Source organism: Lepidochelys kempii, chromosome 1, assembly GCF_965140265.1.
Source record: "Lepidochelys kempii isolate rLepKem1 chromosome 1, rLepKem1.hap2, whole genome shotgun sequence".
NCBI lineage: Eukaryota > Metazoa > Chordata > Testudines > Cheloniidae > Lepidochelys > Lepidochelys kempii.
Window position 1 is genome coordinate 7,579,759 of NC_133256.1, and position 23,434 is coordinate 7,603,192.

Below are 23,434 nucleotides of genomic sequence, written 5' to 3' on the forward strand. Positions count from 1 at the left end.
AGCTCCTGTCGCTGGCCGTGGGCAGCACGCGAACATGGCCACTGGCTCTGGACAGGAGACTCTTTGGTCTCCATGGAGAGGCACCACCCTCGCGCACTCCTGCTCGCTTACAGACGTGGCGCTGGGGACGCTCGCACCTACCCCTGGCCACACTCCTGCTCGCTCTGACACACTCCTGCTCGCTCTGGCACGCTAGTGTTTGCACACAGCCACTTGCACTCCCGGACTCGGTTTGGGGCACACTTGCCACGCATGCATGCACCAGTTTGAACAGGTTCATCCTTTCGCACACCCACCCTGGGGCACACTCGCTCACCCTGGCCTTTGCATGCTCCTTCTTGCTTTCTTAGATACAGGTGGGCTCAGCCTTGCACACTTGCGTACACTCAGACACACTTGCGCTCACTCTGTCCCGGCGTATTTCCATGCACCATCCCACACCCTGCTCCTTGGGGCCACATCGCCCTGGGCCCGGCGGTCAGCACGCAGCGATTGTCGCTGTTAGCATGCACGCTCTGGTCCCGCTGGATGAACTCTGGAAGCACAGACGTTCCCAGGCTAAGCATCATGGTGGGTCTACCGCCAAATGAGGAAAGCCCCCATTTCCTTCCCCCGGTCTCTCTGTCAGGCCTGGAGCTCTTAGCCTGGGAAAAGCATTCATTCTCCACACGCCTTCTCTTTGGTAGAAGCCCTGAGAATATTAAACAACCACCCTATCTGTCATCTGTACCGTCCCGATGGATCCCAGGGGGTGCTTACACACGTAACAAGCCCCACGCAGCGGGTCAGCGCATCTGCCTCTGGGGAGGAGCACGGCGGCGGTTGACAGCACTCAAATTAGGGCACCCAAGCAAACCCGCTGCTCTTGCGGGAAGCACCTGGGGATCTTTAGTAACTCGGAGCAGTCTAGCCCTTGGGTTTCTGTTCCCAAGCCTGTGCCCCCGGAGACTCTGATCTGTGTCCCCAACCCTGCCCCCTCTGTGCCGGGTGCATCTCTCTCGGCCTGCCCACCCCTCCCTTCTCCGGCAGGCGGAACCAGAACTATCTGGACATCCTGCGCTTGCTGTCCCTGGGCGACAAGCAGCTCAGCTCCTTCGACATCTCGCTCCGCTTCACCCATCTCTTCTGGTTCGGGGACCTCAACTACCGCCTGGACATGGACATCCAGGTGAGGGGGGCGCGGGCCCGTGGGGATGGGGGCATGGGCCGGGCTGGAGAGGGCTGCACCGTGGGGAGGGCAGCCAAGTGAGAGGTGAGGGGCACAGGCCCTTGGGGGGAAAGGAGGGAGGGCAGGCCTGCGGGGGGTGGGGGTGGCCTGTCCTCCCCGCTCTGACCTGCCCGCTTGGTCCTGCCTCCTCCAGGAGATCCTCAACTACATCAACCGCAAGGAGTTCGAGCCGCTGCTCAAGGTGGATCAGCTCAACCTGGAGAAGGAGAAGCACAAGGTCTTCCTGCGATTCGGTGAGGGCGGCTCTGCTGCGGGCGGGGCGGGTGTCTGCTTCCCCCACCGGCTCTGCCCCTTCCCTGCTGGGGTGGGGGAGCTTTGGGGGCTCTCCCTTCCCTCCTGGGGTGTTGCTGGGGGGGGGTCTCCCCTTCCCTGCTGGGGTGGGAGAAACTGTGGGGGGTCTCCCCTTCCCTGCTGGGGTGGGGGAGCTTTGGGGGCTCTCCTCTTCCCTGCTGGGGTGTTGCTGGGGGGGTGTCTCCCCTTCAGGGGTCGGCATTGCTGGGCCTGGGGTCCGGGGTGTGGATTGTGGCTGCTGGGGGATGCTGCGGGTGGCCGGGCCAAGGCTATTTCTCCTCACGCCCCGGGCTGTGTCTCTGCAGGCGAGGAGGAGATCACCTTCCCCCCGACCTACCGCTACGAGCGGGGCTCCCGTGACACCTACGTGTGGCACAAGCAGAAGCCCACCGGGGTAGGTGCTGGGGGTGGGGTGGGGAAGCAAAGGTATGTGGGGGGGGGCGTTTGGGGGGCTGGGGAGGGATAGCCAGTTCCCGTGGTTGGCTCTCCGGACCCTGTGGGCCAGTGAGGGGCCAGCGCCAGGGGCCCTGCCAGGCTGATGGGCGGGGGGAGGGTGCTGCCTGGCAATGCCTCACCCCAGCGTCCTGTGCCCCCCGCCCAGGTCCGCACCAACGTCCCCTCCTGGTGTGACCGCATCCTGTGGAAGTCGTACCCCGAGACCCACATCAACTGCAACTCCTACGGTGAGTGGGGGGCGTCAGCAGCACCCGCTGCTGGCTGGGATCACACCTGCTCGCCCTTGGGCAGCTGGCCGGGGTGGTCCACGCCCTGGCAGCCCGGGTGGCGCATCTCCCATGGGCGTGCGGAGGAGCCTGTGGCCGGTGCATTTGCATGGAGGTGACCAGGGATCCAGTGCCAGGCGCTCCCCTGGCTGTGCCTGCAGATCTGGCTGTTCCTTGGGGCTAGTCCTGCCCCGGGCCTGGGACACCCTCTCTCCGCTCAACCCCAGAAGCCCCTTCCCCTCACGCCCCCTCGAGCCACACGACGCCCCTGGGGGGATGGTGAGTGGGGCAGAGTGACAGCCCAGGCTTCCTGCCAGGGCCCTGCTCGCCCAGACCTTGCGGGCACTGCCTCCCTCAGTGCAGGGGGGCCAGGCTGTGCGGGGCTGGGGCTCGCCCTGGGGGGCTCGAGAGGAAAGCCCTCACGGGGGCGTGGGGTAGACAGGGTGGGGGTAGACAGTCTCTCCCAGCTAGGTCCCAGGTTCAAATCTAGCCCAAACGGGTCTAGTCACGGAGGCCTGCGAGTTGCGGGTCTCAGTCCGGTTCTCAAGGGGGAGGCGGGCTCTGTTCCCAGGACAAGGGTCTCATCACTGTTAGCCGAGCGCCCCCCCTCCCTTGTAAGCAGCGGCAGCGGGGGGGCCAAGGGCTGAAGAGGCGGTGGGGAGCCTGGGGTGGGCACGTTGGCAGGGCAGCGAGGGGAACTGGGACGGCAGGTGGGCAGAGAGGGCTGGCCCCCTGGGCTATCAGAATTCCCCACTGAATTCTGGCATGAGGGAAACGTAGTTCTCTCCCCGGCGATGTTTCCGAGGTGCGTACGGACGCCCAGCAAAGGGCCGGGCAAGGGGGCTCCAGCGGTGCCCAGCTTCTCAGCTGCCCCGCCAGTGAGCACTGGGGCACTCCACCCCTGGGTCTGGGGCACTCCACCCCTAGAGAGGGCCATGCCTTCCCCTCGGGCCTGATCAGCTGCCAGTCGGGCTCCCTGCCCCTGCTGAGCCCGCTCCCGGCCCCGGGCGCCTTGGCTAGCTCACCAGTGGAGCCTGCTTGTTGGTAGGATGCACCGACGACATCACGACCAGCGACCACTCCCCTGTCTTCGGAGCCTTCGAAGTCGGAGTGACATCCCAGTTTGTCTCCAAGAAAGGTACGGGGGAAGGCAGGCGTGTGCCTGCCCTGCGCTGGGCTGGGTGGCCACCGGCTAGCAATGGCCAAGCTGCTCTCCGCCTGCCCCTGGCCCTGACTTGTCACTGAGCCTCCGTGGGGACACGGATGTCGCAGAGTTGTAGCATTTAAATCCGGAAGGGACTGCTAGAGCATCCGGTGTGACTGCCTGTCTACTGCAGGCCACCGACCTGCACGCTAACCCCGCAGCCGAGAGAGACAGCGCTCGGGGCCACCTCAGAGCCCCATCCTGTGTCCCCTCTCCAGCCGTGACCATCCCTCCTGCCTCAGAGGAAGGAGATAAAAACCCCTCCCAGAACACACTGGGGGAGGGGGAAATCCTGAAACCCTGAAGCATGAGCTTTGGGAAGGTAAGCCATAGACCGGAAGCGAGCCCCAGGGCTGCCGAGCCCTGCCCTGCCGCCACAAGCAATCCCGTCATGCAGTTCCCACTCGCCCATTTGTCCAGCTCTCTCTTAAAATTAACTCAGTTGTTTGCCCCCACAACTCCTATTGATGGTTAATTTCCTGCCTGAATTTGTTCATGGCTAGTTTCCATTTGTTCTTGTGCCAGCACTGTCCTGTAGCTTCCAAAGCTCATTTCCCTGCTTGGTGCTCACCCCCTGGTGTGTTCACAGAGCAATCTGATTCCCCTTCTTACTCAACCCCAAGTGCCTGACCGTGAACTTTGGACTGCTGAATTTCATCCCCGTTCTGTCCCTCCAGCCTTCAGGGTCATCAGGTCCTCCTGTGTTCCAGTTCGCCTCTGGACTGAAGCTTCCTTCTAACTTTGGGTCGTCAGCACATTTCGTTAGCCCGCTCCTGCTTTTTGTGTCCAGGTCATTAAGAAACACAGTGAATGAGATTGGTCCCAAGGCTGATCCTTGGGGAACTCCGCTAGGAACCTCCCTCCTGTCCAGTAATCACCTTTCAGCGCAACCCGCTGTCTCCTCCCTTTAGCCAGTTCCTTACCCACCTGATGAGTCTTGAACTGATCCCTAACCATTTCCTAGAGACACCATGTCTGGCACGATCTACCGTTGGTAAACTCACATTGCATTACGTCTCCTTTGCCAATTACCTCTCTGAATTTCATTATTCTTTCCTTCACAATTCGTTCTAACGTCTGCTGCGGTCTGACTAACAAGGTCTGTAACTGCCCGGGTCACTTTTTTCCCCTTTCTCACATCCAGGGACGTTAGCTATTCTCCATTCATACGGCGCTACGCCAAATAGCTAGATGCATTAAAAACCCCTTCCAGCGGCCTAGCAACCTCATATGCCAGTGCTTTCAGGATCCTGGGATGGAAACAATACGGTCCCCCCGGCCTGATTCGAGTGCATGAAGCTTGTTAAGTTTTTCTTCCGCCTCGGCCGTGGTAATTACCATTTCTAGACACTCATTTCCATCAGCCATCCTGCTTTCGTCCACACGCTCTGATCCTTGTTACTGAAAACCGAGGCAAAGTATGGCTGTTATTTTGGGGCCATACCTAGATGATCTTTAATCTCCTTCCCCACCACACTGCATACCTCACCAGCCCCAGACGTCACCACCTCAGGATTGCTGGACCCCCGCATGATCCCGTCTCACTGCCCCAGGAGAAGGCAATGCCACCCTAGGTCCGTGCCTCCTGTTAGCCCTGCTCTCCTGTCGTCCCCTCGGCTGTGCCCTGTGTCAGTTCTGGGGCACACTTGGCTCCATCACCCAACCCAGAAGGGAGATGAACTTGCTTGGGGCCCAGCAGACCTGGTAGCTCTCCAGGCTTGATACCAGCTGTGATAAAAACTGAGCTGGGGGTGTCTTCCTTGTCCCTCATATGAACCTGTGGGTCCTGTCTTCTTGGGGCAGCCATAACCCTCTCCACAGTCTGGCCTCGTGGCTGGAACACTGGATCGGGACTCAGCAGACCTTGGATTTGTCCCCAGCTCTGCCACTGGCTTGCTGGGTGACCTTGGGCAAGTCACTTTCCCTCCCCGTGCCTCAGTTTCCCCCTGTGTAAAATGGGAATAATGACCCTGACCTACTTTGTACAGCGCTTGGAGATCTAGGGATGAGAGGTGCTAGGTAAGAGCTAGCCGGGTGAGGTGTTCTACTCTGATTATTCTCTGCTCCCAGGGCTCTCCAAGGCCTCAGACCAGGCCTACATTGAGTTTGAGAACATTGAAGCTATCGTGAAGACGGCCAGCAGGACCAAGTTCTTTATCGAGTTCTACTCCACCTGCCTGGAAGGTGCATGCCTGACACCCCCTCCCTCCCCCCACTCGCCTGGTTCACACATACCGTGTAGCCCACTGGCTAGTGTAGACGGAAGCCTCTCCACCATCTGCTGTGTGTGAGCCCATGGCCCGCCAGCGGCTGCAACCAGCAGAGGATGTAAAAGCCCTAATTCTCCTTGTGCTAGTGGAGATTCTCCTTTAGCTCAAGCAACAGAGGCCTGCGGAGTGCTGGGGTTGGGGGTGTGTCTGTCCCCACATGGGGTCAATTTAGTCCTAGGACAGTTCCATTCTGGCTAGATGGGGGCAGGGTGAGAGGCGTACCATGGGACTGCTCCACTGTGTCTGAAGGCCGGGGGAGTGTGTGCCTAACCCGAGCCTGCCACTTCCTCTCCCCCAGAGTTCAAGAAGAGCTTCGAGAATGACATGCAGAGCAGTGACAACATCAACTTCCTGAAGGTTCAGTGGTCCTCGAGGCAGCTGCCCACGGTGAGAACTCCTCCCCTCCCCCAGCCAATCACCCTGCCACCCCCTCTGTGCAGAGGAGACACCACCTTGTTATTGGTAGTAACAATCCCATAATCTTTACAAAGCGGGTCAGTATCATTATGGGGAAACCGAGGCACAGATCGGGGTGTGACTTGCCCAGGGTCACCCAGCAGACCAGTGGCGGGGCCGGGAATAGGACACAGCTCTCTCAAGCCAGTGCTCTATGCATTAGAGCACACCGGCTCTCTGTCCGGGTGGGAGAATGCGGGTGGTCGGTTCGATTGGCAGGGGGAGCGGGATCCCTGTATTACTGCACCTTGCTCCGCTGTGCCCTGTAGCTGCTACATGCAGCGTGTTGGCCTCCTTGTGCTGAGTAAATGTCCATTCTCCATGGATTCTCCCTGGCTGCAGCTGAAACCGATTCTGTCCGAGATCGAGTATCTCCAGGACCAGCACCTGCTGCTCACGGTCAAGTCCGTTGATGGCTACGAATCCTACGGTAAGGAGCAGGAGGGGGAGTGTGGCCTGGGAGTAACATCGCCCTCCAGTGGCCGAGCCACAGAGTGGCTAAGGGAGGGATCTGCTATAGCGCCTGGCATTCTCCTTTGGCTCAAAGGGAGGAGTCCTGGGTTTTGGTGCTGTAGGCCCAGGGTTCTAGTCCTGGCTGCCCTAGGTGAGGTCTGTTCCCAGCTCTGTCGCCGATTCCTGTGGGCTATAACTTAGAAACATAAAAACGGCCAAACTGGGTCAGACCAAAGGTGCATCTAGGCCAGTATCCTGTCTTCCGACAGTGCCCGGTGCCCCAGAGGGAATGAACAGAACAGGTAATCATCAAGTGATCCTTTCCCTATCACTCATTGCCAGCTTCTGGCAAACAGAGGCTAGGGACACCATCCCTGCCCATCCTGGCTAATAGCCATTGATGGATCTATCCTCCATGAACTTATCTAGTTCTTTTTTGAACCCTGTTATAGTCTTAGCCTTCACAACATCCTCTGGCAAGGAGTTCCAAAGGTTGACTGTGCGTTGTGTGAAGAAATACTTCCTTTTGTTTGTTTTAAACCTGCTGCTGATTAATTTCATCAGGTGACCCCCTAGTTCGTGTGTTGTGAGGAGTAAATAACACTTTCTTATTCACTTTCTCCATGCCCGTCATGGTTTTATAGACCTCTATCATATCCCCCCTTAGTCGTCTCTTTTCCAAGCTCAAAAGTCCCAGTTTTATTAATCTCTCCTCCTATGGCAGCCGTTCCATACTCCTCATCATTTGTGTTGTCCTTTTTTGAACCTTTTCCAATTCCAATATATCTTTTTTGAGATGGGGTGACCACATCTGCATGCAGTATTCAAGGTGTGGGCGTACCATGGATTTATCTAGAGGGAACACGATATTTTCTGTCTTATTATCGATCCCTTTCTTAATGATTCCCAGCATTCTGTTCGCTTTTTTGGTGGCCGCTGCACATTGAGTGGATGTTTGCAGAGAACTCTCAACAGTGATTCCAAGATCTCTTTCTTGAGTGGTAACAGCTAATTTAGACCCCATCGTTATGTATGTATAGTTGGGATTGTGTTTTCCAATGTGCATTACTTTGCATTTGTCAACATGGAATTTCATCTGCCATTTTGTTGCCCAGTCACCCAGTTTTGTGAGATCCTTTTGTAGCTCTTCTCAATCTGCCTGGGACTTAACTATCTTGAGTAGTTTTGTATCTGCAAATTTTGCCATCTCACTGCTTACCCCTTTTTCCAGATAATTTATGAATATGTTGAAAGGACTGGTCCCAGTGCAGACTCCTGGGGGACCCCGTTATTTACCTTTCTCTCTTCTGAAAACTGACCATTTATTCCTACACTTTGTTTCTGTCTTTTAACCAGTTACTGATCCATGAGAGGACCTTCCCTCTTATCCCGTGACTCCCTACTTTGCTTAAGACCCTTTCCTGAAGAACCTTGTTAAAGGCTTTCTGAAAGTCCAAGTACACCGTATCCTCTGGATCACCCTTGTCCCCATGCTTGTTGACCCCCTCAAAGAATTCTAGTAGATTGGTGAGGCGTGATTTCCCTTTACAAAAGCCATATTGACTCTTCCCCAGCAAATGATGTTCATCTACATATCTGATCATTCTGTTCTTTACTATAATTTCAACCAGTTTGCTTGGTACTGAAGTTAGACTTACCAGCCAGGGTCACCTCTGGAGGCTTTTTGAAAAATTGGCGTCACATTAGCTAATGTAGTAGGAAGTCAGCTTGAGATATGAGCCCTTGTACCAGAGGCCTGGTATGAGGCAGGCCCTGCTCACAGAATCTGGCAAGAGCAGGGCTGGTGGGGGAGTGGCGCTATGTGGGAAAGAAAACTTATTGAAAACATATGTGTATTATTGCCACTCCCCCACCAACATGACCTACTCTGTTGTTTCGATATCTTTTGTACCCTGGTATCGCCGTGTCCCGTTGCTTATCCTCATTCCACCAAGTTTCTGTGATGCCTGTTACATCAAAATTGGAATTGGAAAAGGTTCAGAAAAGGGCAATAAAAATGCTGAGGACTATGGAACGGCTTCCATATGAGGAGAGATTAATAAGACTGGGACTTTTCAGCTTGGAAAAGAGACGGCTAAGGGGGGATATGATTGAGGTCTATAAAGTCATGACTGGTGCAGAGAAAGTAGATAAGGAAGTGTTGTTTACTACTTCTCATAACACAAGAACCAGGGGTCACCAAATGAAATTAATAGGCAGCAGGTTTAAAACAAACAAAAGGAAGTATTTCTTTACACAATGCACAGGCAACCTGTGGAATTCCTTGCCCGAGGATGTTGTGAAGGCCAAGACCCTAACAGGGTCCATAACAGACCTTAGGTCTGACCCAGTAGGGCCATTCTTATGTTCTTATCCACATCCTCATTTAATACCACCCACTCGAGTTCACCCATCTTAGTACTGAGACTTCTTGCATTTGTAGACAAGCTCTTACAACATTTCTCAATGTTTAGCTCTCTGCCTTCATGTGATGAAACTGAATGGGACTCTTTTTTGTTTGATTGTTTCTCTTCAGGTCCTACCTGTACTTTATCAACTTCGATCCTCTCCTCTTTATGAGGATAGAGAAAATCCCCGCTAACAGATCCTCCCCTAAGGGATGTCTCTGTCCTGAACCGTGTGCTCAGCACCTGTAATGGTCTTGACAGAAGAAGGAGCAATGGTCTCAAGTTGCAGTGGGGGAGGTTTAGGTTGGATATTAGGAAACACTATTTCACTAGGAGGGTGGTGAAGCACTGGAATGTGTTACCTAGGGAGGTGGTAGAATCTCCTTCCTTAGAGGTTTTTAAGGTCAGGCTTGACAAAGCCCTGGCTGGGATGATTTGATTGGGGATTGGTCCTGCTTCGAGCAGGGGGTTGGACTAGATGACCTCCTGAGGTCCCTTCCAACCCTGATATTCTATGATTTTGTGATTCACCTGTTGGCTTTCCCTCAGCACTTAGCTTAAAAACTCCTCTACAACCTTTTCAAGTTTACACACCCAGCAATCTAGTTCCATTTTGTGCAGCCCGTCCTTTCTGTGAAAGCTCCTCCTTTCCCAAAAGGCTCCACCAGTTCCTAATAAACCTAAAACCCTCCTCCCTACGCCTACGTCTTTCAGAATGAAGTCTAAAATGGCTTCCCCCCGATTACTTCCTCCTCTTTCTGAAACGAATCATCCCCACTACAGTCCGAGAACTTGCTGAAAGGTTTGCGTGTTGCCTTTTCCATCAGATGTCTGCACAGTTAAAGTCCCCCCCTTGTTACCAAGGCTTGCGTTCTGGATAGCTCTGTTATTTGTAGTAGAAACACCTCCTCCTTTGGTGGTCTGCCATGATGTCACCCCTATTCTCCTTCCCTCCTTTTATTTTTACCCAGAGACTCTCTGGTCTGTCTCCCACCTCCTTCTGGGCCTCAGAACAAGTGTAGATATTCTTGGTATATAATGCAACACCTCCTGTCTCTGTCCCTCTCCTCACTGCGGCATCTGAGCCCCCCTCCCCATGGAGCCTCACACGGCCCCTTGGCAGTAGGGAAACGTCATGTTCCTTTCCCAGGTGGAAGCTGAGCTATTAAGTGACTTGCCCAGGGTCAGCCAGGGAGTGTGTTCCAGAGCTAGGAATTGAACCCAGGTCTCTAGCGTCCCATTCCAGGCTCCACCTACCTCCCTCTCGCTCCAGGGGCTCGGCTCCTGAGTGCAATCGCGGAGCTGCTCTCGCCTGTGGGAGTCCCACCCCCGTCTCTGATCCGTAGTGCTGTCTCTGCAGTGTCTTCTCCCCCCCACACCATGCTCCTTTGGGGTCACGTTGCTGGGGATGGAGGGGAGGGTAGGGCACTGCCATGGGCACCTCTCTCCCCCACCCTGTTGACCTTGACTGGTGCCTGCCTTCTGGCTGTCCCGCCGACGCCTCTTCTCCTGCCCGTCCTCCAGGCGAGTGCGTGATCGCCCTGAAGTCCATGATCGGCAGCACTGCCCAGCAGTTCCTCACCTACCTGTCCCACCGCGGGGAGGAGACGGGCAACATCCGGGGTTCCATGAAGGTCCGGGTCCCGGCCGAGCGGATGGGCACCCGGGAGCGGCTCTACGGTGAGTGGGTGGGGCGGGGGGGGACTATTCTGCCTTTCAGGGGCTGCCTGCCAGGCATCCAGAGGTTACACCCTGTGGGAACGCGGCCCGGCTGCCGCAGCTGATTGCATGGTCCGATGGAGCCATTAGCCAGCAGGCGGGGGGGGATTTGCCTAGAAGAAGCTGGATGTTTTCCAGTTAAGCAGAGAGGCAGGCCAGAGCCGGGCCGCTGCTATTGCGTGGCTCAGGGTTTGAAGCCAGGCCAGGCTAGCAGCCGGGGGGAAGGTGGTGCCATCTAGTGAGTGGCTGGGGGTGGCTCCATCTCTCCACCGCTGGAGGTGCCCGAGAGACAAGGGATCTGGGGGCTGAGTTTCCCACCCAGCCCCAGAGCTGGGGAGCCAGCGAGATGGTGCCAGGTGGGTAGAAGGAGCCCTCCAAGGGGCGGGGGCAGGATCCTCGTGGCCTGGGACTGCATCGAGCCAGCCAGGGAGCAGCCCCGGGCGAGGCGCTGAGTGAGCTAAGCCGGGGGGGGGTGCTTGGCCGCTGAGCGGGTGCGTGTCTCCCGCCCGCAGAGTGGATCAGCATCGACAAGGACGAAACCGGAGCTGCCAAGGGGAAGCTGCCGCCGGTCTCCCGGGCCAGCCAGGAGCACGCCAAGTAAGGATGGGCTGGGGGCGGACACGCTGTGGCAATGACACTCTGGGAAGAAGCAGGGCCCGGGGGGGGAAGGCAGGGGGCGCTCTCCGCCCGGGGGGAGGGATGCCCCGGGGGCGTGTCTGTCCGGTCAGCCCTGTCACTCATGGGGATGGTCAGTGACCCTCTGCACTGGCCTGGTCTCCCCCTGGCAGGAGGATCCTGGCCTGGCGTCAGGGGAGATCAGCGAGCAGCGCAGGGTCCACCCTGCCGGGGTGGCGGGTGGCTTTTGGGGCAGGGCCCTGGCTGAAGAAGCTTCCCAGGAGCAGACAGGGTTGTCGGGGGCTGGAAGGTTTGGGGTGAAGGGGCAGCAGGGGAATGACACAGGCGCTTCGGCCTCACTTTCCTGGTGTCCCCGGGAGGGGGAGAGGGGGATGATAGTGGGAGCCCTGCGGAGAACCGGTGAGCTTCCAGCTGGGAGGGTATGGACGGGCCCTGCCTCCATCGGCAAATAGTCTCCCCCTCTCTGCTAGATCCGCCGGACGGAAGCTCCTGCCAGGGGAGACGGCAGCCTGCCCCCTCGGGAAGCTGTCTGACGAGCCAGAGAAACCCAGCGCCCTGACTGCTGGGCGTCTGCCAGCCCCACTCCGCGGCACCTCCAAGGAGGAGACCTCTCAGGCCAGGTCAGTGCGGGGCAAGCTGGGCCCCCAGCCCCCTTGGTACCACCGTGAGCTAGCTAGAACAACGGAGCCTCTCACCGGAGAGCTGGCAGGACGTTCCCCCTAGGGAGAACGGCCGGGGACCCCCAGTGTTGGGGGCCTACGTGCCTTGGTGGTGACGTCTCAAGCGGCTGCCGGGGACCTTCCCGTTGGGGGGAGATGCCTGGGGTAGAGGAGTCCTCCAAAGCAAGGAGTACAGCTGAGAGGGGCCCTGAGCACTGTACGTGCCCCATAGCGAGAGACAGTCCCTGCCCCAAAGAGCCTGCGGTCTGTATAGACAAGGCAGACGATCCCCTGCAATGCCCGCCCGCAGGCCAGCCTCTCCTCTTCCCTGCCCCTTGGCGTGTGCCCCCAGGTGACTGACCCATTCTCTGCCCTCAGGTCCAAGCAGGACTCGGCCTCGGAGCCCGACGGCGGCCCCATGAAGAACAGCTTCAATAACCCGGCCTACTACGTGCTGGAGGGGGTCCCGCACCAGCTGCTGGCCGCGGATCCCCCCACTCCCTCCAAGGGGCCGGCCCCCAAGAACAAAGTACAGATCACGGTGCCCGTGCAGCCGGAGTGGCGCCGACAGCCGCTCCCGGGCCGGGGCGAGGAGAGCTCCTCGGACGAGGACACGGGCACCCTCAACCTGCCACCCCCCGACTTCCCGCCTCCGCCGCTGCCCAAGGCCATGGAGTTCGAGGTGGCTGAAAACCCTCTCTACGCCAGCGCCAAGGACCTGGGTGGGGCAGCTGGCCGGGAGGAGCCCTGCACCGCCAAGCCATGGGCTGCTGTGGCCTTCAGCGATCCCTTGGAGTCCAAGCTGGCCCCACCCAAGCTACACCCCAGGCCTCCCCCCTCCCCTGGACCTGGCTTCCTGATGGAGCCCCCCAATGCCCCCCAGGCCCAGGGAGGCCTCCTGGACGATCGCTCCTGCTCGGTGCTGCAGATGGCCAAGACCCTGAGTGAGGTGGATTATCCGGGCAGCAAAGGGGGCAGCGGCCTGGGGCGGGAGCAGCAGGGCCGGCCGGCCCCACATCTGCTCAGCAAAGGGCGGCTGGACCTGCCCCCCAGGTGCATGCACCCCGACTACAGCCGGCCTATCACGTTCCCACCCCGTTCCATCAGGGAGAGCATCGAGGAGGACCTGGCTGAAGAGGTACCTGCAGGAGCTTGTCAGAGGCTCTATGAGATCAGGGGTCACAGCGCCCTTCCTCTGGGGTCCCTCAGCAATGTCCCTCTGCCCCGTGCACACGGGGGCAGGCTCAGCCAAGCCGCTCTGGCTAAGAGGCCCCAGGTTGAAATGGCTGAAGGCTGAGGGTTCTCAGCCGCCCTGGAATCGATGTCCCCTGCCCCCAGCAGAGCCCCAGCCTCCTACCTGGTCCTGCCACCTGGAGTCAGGGGAATGGAGTTCTCCTCCCAGCTCTGCCACTGACTCACTGTACGGCCACGGGCAGCTCACTGGCCTGCTCTGTGCCTCGGTTTTCCCATCTGGACAATGGGCCTGCGGATACTGCCCAACCCCCCGGGGGCATGAATTCATCAGTCCAAAGTGACTGGGGTCCTGGGATGGGAGGTGCTGGAGCCAGGCCCTGGGTTAATCGGATTTCCCCGTGCACGGAGGAGGCACCAAAGCCGTTGCACGAGCCCCCTTGCTCGGCGTGTGCATGCAGGAGGGTCCCGGGGAGGGGTGGGGGGGCAGCTGGACCCCCGGGGTGCCTGATGTACTGTGCTAATCTGCTCTGCACAGGCGCTGGGCCAGGGAGGGAGGAGCAGCTCCAGCCTGAGCGAGTGCAGCGTGGGCGAATGGCTCCTGGCCCTCGGGCTGGAGAGGTACGAGGAGGGGCTGATCCACAATGGCTGGGACGACCTGGAGTTCCTCAGGTGAGGGGACCTGGCCGGATCAGGCCCCGGCGCGCGTGACCACCCTGCTCAGGGGGACGTTGGCTTGGCAGGAGCGGTGAGCCCAAGCTGGGGGCAGGGGCATGAATCCAACGGGGCCTAGAGAGGCTGGCGAGATGGGTCCATCCTAGGAGGCGGGGATGGAGATAGCTGGGGCCCTACCAAACTCAGGGTCCATGTTGGTTAATTTCACAGCCAGAGGGTTTTAAAAAGTTAAATTTCACGTTTTCAGAGGTTTACATCTGAAATTTCAGGGTGTTGTAACTGTGGGAGTCCTGACCCAAAAGGAGGTCGTGGGTGGGGGGTCACAAAGCTGTTGTAGGGGGGTCACGGGATTGCCCTCTCATTCTGCGCAGCCCCAGAGCTTCCTGCAGCCGGAGGAGGTACCCGGAGGTTGGTCTGATCTCCCACCAAGAGCGGCCATGTCCCGGCCCGGGACTAGCAGTTGGAGCCCAATTCACGGGAAGCCCTGCCCCTGCCCCTCTCCCTCCCCTCCAATAGCTCAATTTTATGGGGGAGATCTGATTTCGCGGTCCGTGACGTTTTTTACACAGCTGTGAATTTGGTTGGGCCCTCGAGATAATCCGTGGGAGCGGGAAATTTAAGGAGCAGGAAGGGGCAAGACACTGAGGTGGGGAGCCATCGGCGTCTGTGATGGGACAGCCAGCGGTGACCTAGGTTGCTGCCTCGCTGATGAGATCGCCCCGTCCTGCCACGGAGAGCGACGCCCGTGCTTGGGGGCGGGGGGGATTGAACAAGCTACCTCTGCCCGGTTGGCGGGGGCAGAGGCAGTAAGGAGCAGTGTGATGAATGGGGAGAGGAGCGGGGTGGGGTGGGGAGCGTACAAGGAGGAGAACGGATGAGCAGAGATGTCTCCCGGTTGCCCAGGATCTTAGCAAATGCCAGCTGCTGGGGGCCCGGCCCGTTCCACGGACCTGGCATGCCAACATCCTTTCCGAGTCCAGCACAGCATCCTGGTTCTCCAGGGCCCTCGCTCTCCATCCCAGCATGCTGGCGGGTTGGGGAGCACGGGGTGGAAGTTGGGCCTTTGTGTCGCTAGGGGGCGCCGCTGCCCTGGAGAACCCGGGCCCTGCTCCCAGAGCGGGATCAGCTGAGAGGGGCACTAGTCTGTGTGGCCCGCAACAGGGGCTCTGTCCTCTCGAGCAGGCATGTAGTGCAAGGCGCCTCTTGTCGAGACACCCGGTTACCTGCCACGTGGCACAGCGTTGGTGCATGGCTCCGGCCGCCTGACGCCCGCTCCTGGGCTGCCGTATTGGGATGACGGTGCGATCTCTGCCCACGGCGCAGGTCTCTGCCGGGAAGGGCCCCGGGTAGGCGCCGCCAGCCTTCCTGGCAGGGAAGCGTCACTGGTCCCAGGCAGGGGTCCCTGTTGGCAAACACTGCTTTCTCCGGGCACCTGAGAAGCATGTACCGAGGGGGATCTCACCCATGCCTGAGTCTCCTTGGTGAGATGAGAAGTCAGAGAAGTGTTTCCTCGTGGTTAGAGCTGGGGACCGTGCACCAGGACGCCTGGGTTCCATTTGGGGCTCTGCCACTGACTCATGTGGGTAAATAATATCCCCTGCCTGTGGCTGGGGGCGGAGGGGTGCTGCGAGGATTAACTGGTGTCTGTGCTTTTCCAATCAGAGGGGGGCTATTTAGTCACCTGCTCTCCAGGGACGCAGGGTGGGGGCTGGCTGCTGAGCTCCTGTCCTCTCCCCCCTTCCAGTGACATCACGGACGAGGACCTGGAGGAGGCTGGGGTGCTGGATCCCAACCACAAGCGCCTCCTGCTGGAGAACCTGCAGAAGCTCAGGAAGTAGCGGGAATCTGCGCCTCCCACACCACCGTGCCCTGGGCGTGCCGCTCTGCGCTGGCTCCTGTTCACGTCCCCCGGCCCACTCCTGCCTCCTCCCACGTAGGGATCTCGGGGGCTTTCACTATGCCTGCACCCCCCTTCCCCCTGGCGGGGAGGGAGGGGACTCGAGGCAGCCACGGGCTGCATCCCCATGGGGGGCCGGGGCAGCGCTCCAGCCTCCCTGCCGCAGCAGCTCCGGGGGACACTGGCTTGATGCTGCGTCTGCAGGGGGGGCACCCCAGAGATGGAGCTGTGGGCGTGGAGTGCAGAGGAGCTGCCTCACGGCGACCCAGATCCTACCTGTCCTCGCCTCCCATGGCTTCCTGGAGGAAGCGGGGCTGAGCCAACCCAGAGCAAGGGGGCGATGGGTGGGAGGAAGGCGGAGAGCCGCACGTGGGCTGAGCGGGGGCCATCCCATAGCTGGGGGATGGAAGTGGGCTAGGCCTCACGGCAGAAGCCCTGGGAGCAGGGCGCTCTGCTGCCTAAGTTATTGCGTATTTATTGAACTAAGGGAAGAAGGTTTGTCTTGTTTCAATGCCAGGCAGCCTGGGCTTGCTCTGGTTTATGCCTCTCCTCCTCCTTTGCACGGACGTTCCCCTTCAGCCGAGCCAGGCCCTTTCCTGCACCCCTGCATCCCATGGTGGGGGCAATGCAGTGGGCAACGCCGGGCAGGGCCTCTCCCCCTTCCCCGGGCACAGGTGCCGCTGGGTTACAGCGCTCAGGTCACCAGGGAGCGGAGATGAGCAACCAGGCTGAGCAAGGGACTGGAGCAATCTACTGGGGGGGCGAGGTTGCAACCGCCCGGAGGGTGGGAAATTGGTGATGGGCGTTGACTAGGGTCAGAGGCTGGAATTAACCTGGGAAGCTTGGCCCAGAGCCAAGGAGGAATTCCCTGCCAGTGCGCTGGATCTAGATGTTGCTTCTTTCCCCATTGGGCTCCTGATAAAACAGCCACCCCACCCCCCCTTCCTGGTTGGCCAGGGAGGGCTGTCTACGTCTGAAACGGTCTCTCCACTAAGTGCCTCTGCCCCAGCGAAGAATTGGAGTGAGGAGGGGGGTCCCTAGGGTCAGCTGGGGAGTAAAGACCATCTCAGCCCTTCTCATTGACTGTGGGAGCCCATGGGGGGGGGGCAATGGTCCCTCCACCCACTCCTGAGTCCTCCGTCCTCCTCTGGGCCCCATTATCTCATCTCCTCTCCGGCTGTGACGTAGTTGCCTTTAGTATCCCACAAAAGCACGCCCAGTGTAGACAGGGCCTACGGGCCGCGCCCAAGGTCACAGGGGAAGTCTGGCGGAGCAGGAATTGAACCCAGGTCACCCCCGGCCCAGGCTAGTGCACCCCCCGCTGGCCAATTTTCCCTGGTATCCTTCCTGCCGGCTCAGCCCTGCCCAGCAGACGTCCAGCCAGGCTCCATGCACTGCCTTCTGCTGCCTTATCTTCTAGCTGCTCCTCCCTGGGCATGGGGACCCAAGGATCCTGCCTTCATCTGTGCCCGCTGGTCATGAGAGCAGGGGGCAGTGTTTGTACCCAGCACCTTATTCCCCCCTTGGGTCGGAGACATCTAGGGGGGCAGGGCCTTAGCGCTGCAGTGAGCTAGGGGTTCTTTCCCAGGGAAGCGTGGGAGAACCCGCCTGTCCTTTCTGGGCCCACAGGGGGAACTGTCGGAGGACTGCCCCACTCCGGAGGGTGGCGCGTGGCTGCGTCCACCCTACGGAGGGGTCAGCTGAGTCGCGCTGTAGCTTGTAGCCCTGGCAGGCCAGCCCATGTGCCAGCCAAGGGGCTTGGTGTGGGGGTGGGACTCAAGCGAGGGGCAGCACCCGAGTTACAACGGGAGGTCCCTCTGCAGCGAGGACAAGCCCCGAGTTTGCGTTCTCGCTGCCTGCCTGCACCGCGTTCGTGGTGGGACATTGGGGCAGAGAGCTACAGCCTTGCCCCACGTGCTGCTGTCTGCAGAGCAAGTCCTTCCACTGCCCTCGAGTCTTCACCCACCAGTCTGAGCTGCCAGCAGAGAGCAGGAGAAAGCGGCAGCTGAGACTGGCTACACCAAAGTTGCACCCGTTTAACTGAAAGTCTGATTTCAAACCGGTTTAGTTGAACTAGAGCGAAACCCAGTGTCCGCGCCCTTAATCCAAATTAAACTTGGTTTATATCCATGTAGGTTATCTTTGACTCCTTCCTGAATTAAGCGAAATGAATAGAAACGGGGCTGCCATCGGCTTAAGAGCACATGCACGGGGTTTTGCTCCAGTTCAATGGGATTGGTTTGAAATCACAACCTGGGTGCAGCGCTGGCCTGTGTCTGCAGCATCCTCGCCTGCTGCTGAGCAAATCCAAAGCGAGTCAGTGACCCCAGCCGCTTCCCTTCAAGCCAGGCAGGACCAAAGTTCTAACGCCAGGGACTGGGCCTCCGGACACCTGGGTTCTTTTCCCCCTTCAGAGGCCAAGGTGCCCAAGGCCCTATTCGGCAGCTCCTCTGTGGGCTAGGGGGAGAGGGAAACTGAGGCTATTTCACAAATGCCTCGAGATTGTAACTGCGAAGGACGCCGTAGCTCTCCCGGTACCATAAGCGGCTCCTTTGCCAAACCCAGCTCTGCCAGTTTCCTTTGGGGCAGTGGAGCTCCGGCACCCGGCCAGCACCCGAGCGTTTATAGGCCCCCGTTAACCAGAGAGCCAGGGTGGGTCTTTCCACCGCCATGGGTAGAAATTGTTCCCTTGTTAGCTTAGCTCACCCCCCACCACCGCCCACACAGGCTGCTGGGACGTAACCACATTTCTCAGCAGCCTCCTCCCTGCTATGCGTCGCCTGCTGCTTTAGAAGTAACCTGGGCTCTTGGGCTGCCCCTTGTGGCCGTGAAGAGGTTGGTCTGCAAGGCCCTGGGGTGGATGGAGTTAGGGCAGACCCTACCCTGATCCCTTTGCTACCGAGACCCGAAGAGGAGCATCATTCTTCTCCCCTCCTTCACCGGCCACTGGAGCCCGCCGCGCGGCTGGGCACGTCAGCCTGGTTGCTGGACACGCAGCGCATCAGCGGCTGCTTGGCTAACTTGTTCCAAGCAGGAATGCAGTCAGTGGGGCACTCGCCCCTGCTCTTTGTCAGGCCTGGGCAACTCTATTGACCCCCCAGCGTGGGCCACGTGAGGCGAGAACCTATGCCCCTCCAGCCCCACCCTCGCTCACTGGAGCTAACCCCGTCTCCGTTAGCTCGTAGCAATGGCAAGCTGCTAATCTCAGGACCAGCCACCCAGCGGGGACCCAAAGGCATTGAGCAAGCATGTGACATTAACACCTGTCTCCTCTAACCCCCCTGGAGCCAGCTGCTCATGGGGTCGATCCTGCAGTCTAAGGCCCGCTGCCCAGGGGTGGCGCAGGGATCGATACAACCCCCCCTCTTTGTGGCGAGTTTGAATCCCGCTTGAGGCAGCGGTGGCAGCCAGGAGCTGTTGCTAGATGAGGTTAAGTCGCTAGATGAGGAAAGCCGTGGCCTCCCTCCTTGACTTTCTCTAGGCCCCTTTCCCTGTTAGCCATCAGGAATATTCCAGGGGATATGCTAAGTGGAACAGGGAGAGATCAAGCCTCAAGGATGGGCGAAAGGCCAGAGCACATCCAGGGCTAGCGTGACTGGGTTCACAGTTCAGTTTTAAGCACAGTTCTCATTTAAAGACACCAGCTGCCAAGGGGAGCAGCCCTGGCTGTGCCAGCCCCTTAGGCTGGTGCTGAGGGCAGGTCCCTGCTCACCGATTTCCCTTTCCGACCAAAGGGATTGTCACTGTGATTTGGTCCAGTGTAGACCCCCCTTTCGGTGTCAGTGAAACATGGCTTGCTTCTGTCCCTGTGTTAGCACATCTGTCTCTGGGCTAGGATGGACTGGAACCTTGTTCGGAGGCTGTTCTGAGTGACTGGTTTGTGGACGTGGGGCTAGGAGTCGGGAGCCCTGGTTTCTGTTCCAGCTCTGATGCTGACTTGCTTCCTCGGCGCTTTGGCCCACTCGTTTCACTGCTTTGTGCCTCAGTTTCCCCATCTGTAAAATGGAGGCAGTGATGCTCATCCGCTTTTCCGGAGCCGTACACAGGCGAGCACGCATGCCCCAGGAGACTGGGCAGCGTATCCAACCCTTGGAGGACTCTGCTAGATCACTGGGGCCTTTGCCCATCCCAAGGAGAATCTCCGATGCTGATGAAGTGGCTCTCACACAGAAATGAAGGACGTGTTTGGTTTCCAGTGCGGTTTAGCTATCAGGTGCGGGGAGGAGCCGGTGCCCGCGTGGCCTGGCATGCTCTCTGCGCCCCACCTTGTCTCTTTGTTAGTTTGCGAGGCATTTGGTGTGACTTTAATCCTACTAAACTACCGTCGTGTTGTGTTTTTTGTTGTGGTTGAAATCACGAGCTTTTTTTTTAAAAATGTTTAATTTAATTGTTATTTGAAACTCTCTTCTCATGCTTAGTATTATTTCTCGGGGGAGGCGGGAGACGAGAATTTTACGTGTTAGGATCTGAAGACTTTGCGAGATGTTCACTTTTTATGTCCAGGAGCCTCATGTTCTGAAGCAATAAAAGGGCTTGTTTGCTTAGAAACGGCTACCTGCGTTTTCTCCCTGCCTCAGTCTCAGGCTGGGTCTCTGCTGGGATGGGAGACCCATGTCAGACCCACCCAGCTGCAGCAGAAGTCACGCTGGTGAGTCAGTACGTGGTGCTCTTCCCTTTGACGCTGTACTGACCCAATTCCCTTCCGTGGCGCTGTGTAGGAGGGGAGTGCCAGCATGCAGGTGGTGGGCAAAACCAAAGGCCTCACTACTTCTGCTCTCTAAAGCTCCCACAACACGATAGTGCTCACGTCCTGCTCAAATTCCATCTCGGTAACATCGATCCCGCCTCCCTTAGCTCCCCCTGCAGCCTCAAGTGGATACCCTATTCGCCTTCGTTTCCTGCCCTAAACCGGCAAGCCATGTCGCTGGGCGCTGTTGAACAGCTGCCGTGTTCTGCCCCAGAGACGGCTGCATTGCAGTTTGGGATCTATCAGTGCCAAGGTAGTGACTCGGCAAGTCGGCTTTTTATAAGCCCAGTTTTGAACCCTGCCCTCTCTAACTTCCTCAAAAGGAGATGTTAACACCTGCTGCGACTACGTCCACCAGCTGGTCAGGGAATAGGGGCCGTTGGGTCAGGTTGGGCTTGGAGCTTTTAATGCCCCGTGTCCTGGGATCCAGGGATGCTCTAGAATGGCCGTATTCCAACCACATGGTTTTAAATTCACACCTCTGCACACAGACAGGGACAAGGGGGGATAGATAGGAGAAGGGGTGACAGGCAAGGCCTTGTCTACACTCACCATTTGCTCCGGTTTCAGCCATCGTGGCCAAGCCTGATGTAGACAGGTTGAGCCAGGATTTGCATTAGTTCTTCTTACCTGGTTTCATGCAGAGGCCATCGGTACCAGGTCAAAGCAAATAGTTTCTTAGACCAGTGGTTTTCAAACTGCGGGTCGCGACCCAGTACAGAATGTAAGGCACTGGGTCGCAGCGGCTCTGGCCAGCACCGCCGACCGAGACATTAGAAGTCCCATCAGCAGTGCTGCCTGGCTAAGGCAGGCTAGTCCCTACTTGTTACGACACCACGCTGCGCCCCAGAAGCGGCCAGCAGAGGGTCCGGCTCCTGGGCGAGGAGGCCACGGGGCTCCACGCATTGCCCCCACCCTGAGCACCAGCTCTGCACTCCCATTGGCCAGTTCCCAGCCAATCGGAGCTGGTGAGGCAGTGCCCGCAAGCAAGAGCCGTGCAGAGCCGCTTGCGCACCTCCACCTAGGAGCTGGACCTGCCTTAGCACCTCTGCTGCACTGCTGACTGGAAGCCACCTGAGGTAAGCCCGTGCCCCAACCCCCTACCCCAGCCCTGAGCCCCCCCCAAACCTGGAGCCCCTTCCTGCACCCCAAACCCCTCATCCCTGGCCCGACCCCACAGCCTGCACCCCCAGCCCAGAGCCCTGACCCCATCCTGGATGCCAACCCCCAGCCTGAAGCCCCCTCCCACACCCCAACCCCCTACCCCAGCCCAGAGCTCCCCCCCACCTTGAACCCCTCATTCCTGGCCCCACCCCGCAGCCCTCACCCCCACACTCCATCCCTCTGCCCCAGCCCTGAGGCCCTCCCACACCCCTCATCTCCAGCTCCATTAGGTCACGGGCATCAAGAATTTTCTTCATCTGGGTCGCCAGAAAAGAAGTTTGAAACCCACTGTCTTAGGTACGTCTATACGGTGATTAAACACCCGTGGCTGGCCCATGTCAGCTGACCCGAGCCAGCCGTGGGTAATTGCCATGTAGACGTACCCTGAGTGAAGGTTGACCTGGGGGGTTTGCACTGGTGGAGTTGCACCCCTGGCTGGCCCACCCATGGTCAGAAATCCCCAGAGTAGACAAGGCCTAGGAAGAGGAAAGCTGCTCGAGGCTGGGGAATCTCTCCCAGGAGAGATGGAAGCCCCATGCTTTGGGGCATCGAAGACTAGATTTGACAAGGTGCTGGTAACTGTGCAGTCAGAAGCCACCGTGCGCTGGGGCTGGGAGCTAGCTGACCGAATGGATCTTTCCCATCTCTGCTGGCTGATGTAAAGCCTGACTCTGCAGCCCTTAGTCACAAGAGATCCTTCTGCAAGGAGTCCCACTGATCACACCTGGATCGACCTTTTCCTCCACCTAATCCCAGACAAAAGCGATCTGTTAATAGAGGGTTTATCAAGCATTTGGGACCCTAGAGCACAGAAGGTGCGGTGGAAACATCAGACTTTCTTCTCCTCGATCTCCTCCCTGGTCAGCTCTGCCTGGGTTATTTACTCACTGTACTCGGAGCCAGCGGTAGCCGGGAGGTCCAGTCGCCATTAAATGCCCTAATCTCGCACTCATGTACGCAGGGCTGACTTGAAGAGCCCCTTTGGAGTCAGAGCAATTTCCCACGAGACCAGGGTACTGGCAGGGCCTTGGCCTGAGTCGCCTTCCTGTGGAGTGCGGAGAGGAGGTCCCTGGGGCACCCCCATCTATTTCTTGCCAGACTGTGGGCCATGTAAACAGAGGAACTTCAGCCCTTCCTAGCTTCAGTTTGGAGGTGCTGAAGGATCCCAGCGTGGAGGGTTCCACATCCCTTAGAGATCTGGCGTACAGGCCGGGGAGCCCCCCCCAGAGAGGGGCCTTTGCTTGCTTCTTGGAATAGGTCAAGATGGCCTTGACTTGGCCTGAGTTGAGCAGGGCCCACGTCTCAGAACATGATGGCTGGAAAGCACCCAACCCAAGTCAGTGAAGAAAGTCCTAGGGGGTCACTAGAGCACAGGGATCTATGGGGGGTGCTGGGTAGGGATAGGCCAGTGGGAGGGTCAGCCCAAGGTTCACGTTACCCAGGGACGGTTGGGCGTGAATGTGTGATAGGCCCCAGTGCTGGAGTCTCCCCAGGCTGCTCCCCCATAGCCAAAGGCTCCACAGCCTATTGGAGACAAGGACATCCTGACCCCCAACCCCGAGGAGCTGGAAACAGCCTCATTCATCCCCAGGCCAAGCACCTCAGGCTCACCCGGCCAGGCCGCTCAGGGACAAGCCGCGCTTAGTCGCTCTCCAGAGCAGTCAGGGCACAGACGGACCCAGCTTTGTAACGGCTCTGCCCGCCCCAGGCTCTG

The 23,434-nt window shown here is 58.7% G+C and overlaps 1 protein-coding gene across 2 annotated transcripts in view; it reads left to right on the top strand.

Moving 5' to 3' along the window:
- Nucleotides 1-20,357, top strand: part of INPPL1 (inositol polyphosphate phosphatase like 1) — a 75,320-nt gene extending 54,963 nt beyond the window's left edge. Inside the window, exons 15-29 of one of the 2 annotated variants that reach the window (XR_012157509.1) lie at nt 1,030-1,168; nt 1,362-1,461; nt 1,825-1,913; nt 2,121-2,202; nt 3,290-3,379; nt 5,516-5,629; nt 6,014-6,102; nt 6,514-6,601; nt 10,557-10,712; nt 11,264-11,348; nt 11,858-12,007; nt 12,425-13,184; nt 13,776-13,909; nt 15,657-15,845; nt 19,625-20,357. Coding sequence is in view for 1 of the 2 variants with exons in the window: in XM_073333644.1 (XP_073189745.1) it covers nt 1,030-1,168; nt 1,362-1,461; nt 1,825-1,913; nt 2,121-2,202; nt 3,290-3,379; nt 5,516-5,629; nt 6,014-6,102; nt 6,514-6,601; nt 10,557-10,712; nt 11,264-11,348; nt 11,858-12,007; nt 12,425-13,184; nt 13,776-13,909; nt 15,657-15,750 (2,170 nt within the window). In the remaining variant the exon portion in view is untranslated. Of the gene's footprint in view, nt 1-1,029; nt 1,169-1,361; nt 1,462-1,824; nt 1,914-2,120; nt 2,203-3,289; nt 3,380-5,515; nt 5,630-6,013; nt 6,103-6,513; nt 6,602-10,556; nt 10,713-11,263; nt 11,349-11,857; nt 12,008-12,424; nt 13,185-13,775; nt 13,910-15,656 lie in introns of both variants that reach the window. The other variant, XM_073333644.1, reaches the window with a different exon arrangement.
- The last annotated feature ends 3,077 nt before the right edge of the window (nt 20,358-23,434 follow it).